Source organism: Perca fluviatilis, chromosome 3 (genome assembly GCF_010015445.1).
Source record: "Perca fluviatilis chromosome 3, GENO_Pfluv_1.0, whole genome shotgun sequence".
In the NCBI taxonomy this organism is placed as follows: Eukaryota; Metazoa; Chordata; class Actinopteri; order Perciformes; family Percidae; genus Perca; species Perca fluviatilis.
In genome coordinates, this window is record NC_053114.1 from 16545248 (window position 1) to 16552935 (window position 7688).

The following is a 7688-nucleotide window of genomic DNA, read 5'->3' on the forward strand; positions in this document are numbered from 1 at the left end:
TCTTTCAGTCTGAAATTTAAAAGAAATGGGCAGTGGATTAACACTTGATTGGCTCGATTATACCTGGAAGGTTCAAGCAGTTACAAAAAAAGATTCTGCTAAACTGTCCATCCAGGACCAATCACATTCAGCCTTGTTTGAATACTGATTCTGCTCGATGAAAAAAAGGAAAAAGATGAATCGGCTGCATGCATAGCAAGAATGGAATTTGTACCCAGAGTAGGTAAAAACTAAGTGAAGGTCACAAGTCTTCCCTGATCACATCATGTGATATGTTAAAACAATCGGAAAAAACCCATATAAACCCTTTAATATGTAGACTTGAACCACCGACACATTAATGGTACATGCGTACGTTTCTTGAAGGAAAAATAAAAGGCTACAGTGAAAGTAGACAGTGGGAAAAGGATGTACCAGAGAGGGATCAGCTACAGTGGAGAGACAGGTGAAGTTGGGCTTGAGTTATGTCAGGCCTTCTAATGGAGGTGTACTGAGGGCTAAAACCAACCACTTAACTGGTCAATTGTAAATGTAGGATGTAACCGTACAGAAAGGCTTTTATACTCAATATGACAAACTCTCTTTATACAATTGTTGAATGGAATTTTGGCTTAGAGAAGTGTTAACATGGCAGTTCCTCTAGATTTGTTTGGTCTGCTGAAAAATGCATCGTAGATCAGTTTTCCCATCATCCTCGATACCTGATGACCTAAAACTTGAATCCTGTATACACTTTACCATTTGACTTGACTGTGATGAACAAGGACCACAAGCTTCAAAACATATATAAAAAGGGATTTATTGAAGTGAATGGGAGGGAAAAAACAATTTGGCTGATGACAGTGGATTTAACATATGGTGAAAAATCACTGAGGTAGGCCAATTTGACCAGTACGTATAACAGTGAAAACAAAGTCCAAATACCTGACTGTTTTCCAGAGTTTACACTTTGAAACAATACATTTTCAATGCACATAAGTTGCGGTTTTAACCTCCATTTATATCAAGTATGTCTCTACACTACCACCACAAATTCAAACATTGCCACCTGGGTGTCACAGAAAAGAAAATGGAAAAAGCGATAATGAGTTCTGATGTTGAACATTTCTCTTTATGGAAAGATTATGCATACAAAGTTATGTTCAAATTCAAGAAATGTCACACTGCGTATTTTAGATAAAGCAGCATACGTATTTAATATCTTATTACAATTCATAGTTTCACCTCAGTTGTCTTTTCAATGTCTGCCGTCATCAAAGAGAATACAAAAAAATAGATTTGGTCATTATTTACAAGAACACGTAATTTCCGAACTATCAAAGCTGAGGGTTTAAGGAGGAGGAGCAGCTTTGACGAGGGCAGACATTTTCTTCTACGATTTAAAAATATGCCCTGTGAGAGTCACACTGTGCATGTTGACAGAAGTTTCACACCAGGACAGCAGAGAGTATTGGCATATTGATGACACTACAAATACATAACTTACATTTATAAAAAAAAAAAAAAAAAGTACAATGCAAAAATAAGTTTAAGACGAGGAGAGGACAGCCATACATGAAATCCAGTAGTTGACTTTAAAATGTATTAGACATGCACTCTTTTTTTTTTTTTTTTTTTTTTTTTTTTTTTTGAAGGGGGGGGGGGATCTTAAAATACATAAGTCATCAGAAACTGGACTTACACAAACGGTGAGAAAAGAAAAACATTTCTTAAAAAGGTTTATCTTTGCTAATATTTGATATTACAAAATTGGTGTCCACAAAGCAGTTAAAAGTGGACTGTAAAGACTGGAACACTGGAGCATCAAAGGTACATAAATTTAACTAATTTCTCCAGACAACCCCATCTACCTGACTGGCCAATAACAAAAACCACTCCTACTGCAATATGAAATCGGGGGAATACATGGGGTTGTTGGGAAGTGACTGGGAGATACAAGTTTAAAACAGTTCACAACTTAGCTTCAAGAGGACTCTCAATCGTCTTCATCCTCCTCCCCTTCTTCATCCAGTTCCCTTTTTCTCTTCTGACCTCGTTCTTCTTCTAGAATATAAGAGTCGCATTTAAAAAGACACAAACCCCAGAAGCATATCAATGTTCCTGTTAAACTATTTATGTTTTTTTGCATCATGATGACAGCAATGCTCACTTAAAACTGTATGCAATTTTCACATTACAAAATCGCTTTGTTATGGACAATAAAGATTTTCTAAATAAGCTGAGTCCCAAATCTATACTATGTACTAATTCTAAGTATGGTGTGTGTTCACACTGGAAAAGTGACAAAATTAAGTCATCTAAAAATAGTTTGTGAGTGTTGAAGGACACTAATTGAACACAATGCAATGAACAAAGGAACTGTGGCTGATGGTGAAACCCCTCCAGGAACACTTCAGAAGACATAAAGTAACTTGAATTTGGATTTTTGTTAAGTTTAATTGGTAGTGTCATTTTAAAAGTAAGGTTTGATTGCCTTTGCATGGCACATTAATTGTATAATTTCCGGTTAGTATAAAAACAGTTAAATGTGCCCTGTTGAGTTTTTGACCACTAGAAGCGCTATGGAGCAATGTTTTCAAAAGTGGGTCCCTATTCTGTTTGCCTTTTTTCCTTCCTGACGAGAGCGTAATGTACCCCGATACAAATTCCTGTCGCTAGTTATTCTGCTGTTGCTGCTCAACAGTCAGTGGTCGAGGCACTAAAGCACTACACTCCGTGCCGTAAATAAGATATACAGATTATTATTATTTTTCTTTTAATGTAGCGCATCAATTTAGAACGGCAAACTGTCAGTTTCACCGGAACTACTTATTAGGTGTCTTATATCATTTTTAATGCACTCCCTGCAGCCAATCAGAATCAAGTATTTACAGACCATGGTATAAAGATTAGTTTATATTATATACACTTAGTATGTACTATGGAATTGGGAGACAGCTTCTAAATTTAAAGTCAGTCACCATTTTGCTCACCTTCATCATCCTCATCGTCAACCTCCTTGTCATTCAGATCTTCCTCCTCTTCCTCCTTTTAAAAAATAAAATAAAATTACAAGGTACAGTTAGTATGATTATTTCAGACTGAACATTTTTTTTTAAATGCAGCTCTCACTATTCCCACCTCTCCACTTAGGTCCTCCTCTTCCTCCTCTTCATTCTCCTCTTCCTCCTCCTCTCCCTCCTCCTCCTCCTCGTCTCCTGGTGCTGCATCTTCGTCATACTCCTCCTCATCTACATCTGGGTGAAACCAGTTGGCGGTTAACAATTATCAGCCAAATGTTCAAAACGCCAACATAAGCAACGTTAAGAGACGCTAGAAATAAACACACGAGGGTATGTGAAGCCTCAAACTCACCGTCTTCATCTTCCTCGTCGTCATCCAAACCCTCTGCGTAAACCTCAGCGTCGGAATCTGGTGCCTCTTTGTCGTCTTTGTCGTACCCGTCCAGGTACGTGAGCTGGGGTAGTAGCTTGAATACGTTGTCTCTGTATTCGTTCAGGTTTGTTACTTCACAGTTAAACAGATCTAGGCTTTTCAGGGTCCCCAATTCTTTCTGTCAAAAGAAAAATCAAGTTTGGTGAATAATAACAGCCAGCTGCTTTGTATATTGTGCACACACACCCCGCCCCCAAGTATTTTAGGGTCTTACTTACCAATGGTTCTATTGTGCTGAGGTCTTTAATCTTGTTGCCACTGAGGTTGAGATGTGTGAGGTTGGGGCATTTCGCTGCCAGAACGTCCAACCCTCCTGAGATCCTGTTATCGCTGAGTTCAAGCTGTTGATCGATTAAACAATCAAAATATGCAAAACCCTCAAAGCCTCAAGTCACATACTTGTTTTGTGCAAAAAGAAAACGCCTACCTTTTTGAGTTTATTTAGCTTCGGCAAGTGGGCAACTGTCGTCAGTCCAACATTGATTGTGCTTAGAAATTCCAGCTCCTCAAATTCATCTGTTAGACCCTCGATCTTTCCTTCATTTGAGCGACAGTTGTCTAAAACGAGTTCTTTTACCTGTAGAACAAACAAATACATCTGGTCGGCATTTGTTGAATTTCAAAATACATGAAAGGTCAAATACAGAGTGCATAAAATATTTTAAGTATGTGTTCACTTTCTGTCTGGATAGAAATTAAATATTAAGTTTATGCTATTTCAGGGTTTAAAATCTTTTGATAATAGTGGTTTTATTTGGGAGGGATGCATGAGAAGCTCTTATTTCTAATAAGTCGCTTTGGACAATTGTGTCTGCATATGTTACGTAGTATTCAGCACACTAAAACAATTTTGTTTCAGCTTTTGGGAAGCTACTGCTCCATATTAACAAAATACATAAAATGCAAGTTAACACATAAGTAATAACAATCCAATAAAATAAATAAATAAATAAATATATATAATAGCATTTGGTTGCAGTATTTTTTATTACATTTTGCTGATAATAGGTACATTTACTCAGTTACTGTAACTAAGTACGATTTTTAGGTACTTGAGTATTTTATTAATACAAATATAATCAAGTCATTATTATGATTAAGCCACTCCACTCCGTACATAAAGTCATAACTCAGTATATAAAGTCATTCAAATTAGCACCACCTTCATCTGCTACAACATTAAAGTGATGTACACATTAATGAATCAATAAATATAACCCAATAATATATATTTTTTGAAATACTTTAACTTTTAGAACTTCAAGTAGATTTTAATGCTAATAGGCCTACTTCTGTAATTTTACTTTAAAAATAATTGAACACAAATTCCACTGTTAAACAGATAATACACTGTTCTTCCATAAACATAGTCCTTGATAAATATATGATGCAGTCTGCTATGTTGTCACAGGTGTGCTATTGTCAGATATTAAACCGCGGCCATGAACGTGACTCAGCCAATCAGCAATTAGGACCGGAACTCTTAAAAGAAAAAAGAAAAAAAATACAGTCCCATCAATATTCCGTACACAACATTTCAACGCCGTAGTTATCGCGATGCATTGGCTCTACGTCCATTACGTAAATATCACATTTTAGCTACTTTTCTGGTAGAAACAGACATCGCGCGGCGGTTTGTATGTGCTCGTTCTTTGCTGGTAACCGAGTGAAAACGTAAAAAAGAAAATTTGAGTGAACGGTTCAAAGCAAGTCGGAGGCAAACAGACCTACGAGTCGTGCACAGGGTCATTTGTGAGTAGGAGGGGCAGCTGAAGCTGATTAGATAGCTGCCAGGCAAACGTTTTCATTGTTGCTAAGTGCTAAACAGTTGCCGATCGGATTGAAGGCGTGTATAGACTTCTGTTAATGAGAAGGTATGATGAATCGTTCGTCGTTTGTGTCGAATGAACGGGATGTATTGGGTGTATTTCGGATTGCCTTTGTTTCTCAGTAAAATGGCGGCTTGTCCTAGTTCTGGAAAACTAGAGCAACAACGCGGCTCGACGATTTGTTTTTCCATTGTGGCTGGATTTGTCGTCGGAAAAAAACCACACGAGTCTCGGTGAAACGGCAGAATCAACACCCAACCGTAAAGATGCGGGGCGTTATTGGGTTTAGTGGATCTGTGCGGTGGCTGGTTAACGGTCACCGCTAGCGCCGCTTTCTTTCGGCCATCTGTGCGCACTGTGGCTCCAGTTGCAGGCTGCAGGCTCGCCGGTGTAAGCCGCTGCAAACGTTTGAACGCGCTCCCTGCAGAAATCAACGAGTTCGACCGGACACTTTTGAGCAGCTATAGCTTATAGGTGTAGGATGCAGTTGCGAGGCGATAATTCGAGGCTATGATCTTTACGCATCGTTGATCATGTCATGACTTTGAGTATCCGCATCCTGAACGCGCCAAGTGCACGGCTTAAAATGTGTAGGTAAATACATGTCCCAGTCAAAGCATGCAGGCAGCACATCAAACAACGGCTACATTAACAATAACACGGGGCTTTAAACGAGGGGGAAAAAGGGGCGCGTTCGTGGATCAAAAGTTACAAATATGGCTTCTCATTCTGCTTGCCTTGTTTATACCGCTGGCATAAAAAAAAAGCTGTGCTGCATTCTCAAACTGCATATCAAAGACGTGCACAAAAAGTTTAACCAGCGTACCTGCCGACTGTAAACGTGTTCGCAAAGCAACAATGTGACCCCGACGTCTCCATCATCTTTTTTAACTTGTAGGAAACTTTGTATCCCCACGCCAAGGCATCATCACACGAAAGATTCTCCATTTGCTGAGAGTGAAACATTTACCACCGAGATGTGAGGCCAACTTACATCTGATGGAGTGCGGTTTCGCAACTCTAGATGAATTCTTTTCTTCATGTCCATCCTTGATCAGCGCACCCCGCGATACGATACACACTTTTAATAATTACTGCAAATGCAACTATACCACCTCTAGAACAGCCTGCTGTTGTTCATTCAAACTTGATCCGCTCGGTGGGCGGGAGCACGTCTCGGGATTGACGTCACCGCCGACCAATGGCACGAGCCAAATAAAGAGGGAACGGATTTACAGACACACGGGCCAATGGAGGCACCCTTATAAAACTGGGTGGGGTTTTGTTGTCGACGTTTGGTTGTTTTGTTAACTTAAGTTTACATGGCTAGTGTGATGCTCTAATGTTTTACACTGAATACATGCCATGGGCCAGGGAACATGTTTAAAATGTAGATTCACCGGTTTTTAGTTTTTTTTCTGGGAAAATACTGATAACTGTTGTTGCATTTAACACTATAGAATGGGACCATCATCAATATATCAGTTCATATAAGTGCAAAATAAGTAAATGATAAGCAAAATGCAATAAGATAAAACTAGTTTCATGTTCATTTTTATTTGTTTTTGAATAATTTGTGGTAAACTATTATGTTTTTTATTTCTTCATTTGAATAATAAATCCATGTCATACACCTTTAAACACTCCAAAAGCTCAGTAAATTAACTTGTTCTCATCAGACCATGTCAGGCCTCCACTGAGTGACTTTCCCATAATGTCTGTGAGTCTTCCTCTCCTCAGTATTATTATTATTAGCTAGGATTGTATTAGCAGACAGGAGAGCTCACTCTGAGGCTGTGAAGACTTCATCCACAAGGGGGAAGCAGAGCTACTAGTCTGGAGCCAGTGACCATCACACCAGTAGTGTATTTAAATTGCCATTTTCACGTGAACTCTTGATACAAGGTTTTTGTTTTTTTAAGCAGAAATAAACGTCGCTGAGGAGAAGATTTAATCACATTGCTAGCACAATCCTCTACGTGATGAAAAGTAACTGGTCTAATGAAGCCACAAGCGTAGTCAAAGCAAACTAAAGACCTAATGTAAAGAGAAAATGATGAAATATATCAGCCTGAAAGGAGTATTTGTCTGCCAAATAGAATTGCATGCCAATGGTTATCAAGAGGGAGGACTGCCTCGCTCCTTCTCCATGTAACTTTATTAGTGTGATAAATAATGTGCATGTTAATGATAAGGAGACATGTGAGTAACTGCCAATAACGGCATTATTGCTGCCTACGTCGCTCCCGCCAGCCTCCGAGGCAATCTGCCAGTCAGTCGCCTTTCTCCTCTCTGCTTCACACACAGCCTATTCTACACATTAACTCCCTGCTTTGCTCCATTAGTGTCAAACAAGCCACATTAGAAAAGCAGCACACATGCATCACAGTTAATGAGGCAAACTTTTCCATGTATTATTAATCT

At 38.9% G+C, this 7688-nt stretch overlaps 1 protein-coding gene across 4 annotated transcripts; it reads right to left on the bottom strand.

The window, feature by feature from the left end:
- Window positions 1-778: 778 nt before the first annotated feature.
- Window positions 779-6451, bottom strand: anp32a (acidic (leucine-rich) nuclear phosphoprotein 32 family, member A). 4 transcript variants are annotated; one of them, XM_039794160.1, is made up of 7 exons: window positions 6259-6451; window positions 3863-4012; window positions 3654-3776; window positions 3355-3553; window positions 3121-3230; window positions 2961-3027; window positions 779-1224 (listed from the first exon to the last, which is right to left on the bottom strand). In XM_039794160.1, the coding sequence occupies exons 1-7, from the start codon at window positions 6310-6312 to the stop codon at window positions 1112-1114; spliced, it is 816 nt and encodes a 271-aa protein (XP_039650094.1). In that variant the 5' UTR covers window positions 6313-6451; the 3' UTR covers window positions 779-1111. The 4 variants fall into 4 exon arrangements, with proteins under 4 accessions (XP_039650094.1, XP_039650093.1, XP_039650092.1 ...); XM_039794159.1 differs by lacking the exon at window positions 779-1224 and adding an exon at window positions 1899-2043 and having other exon boundaries at window positions 2973-3027; window positions 6259-6450; XM_039794158.1 differs by lacking the exon at window positions 779-1224 and adding an exon at window positions 1899-2040 and having other exon boundaries at window positions 2973-3027; window positions 3121-3236; window positions 6259-6450.
- Between the last annotated feature and the right edge of the window lie 1237 nt (window positions 6452-7688).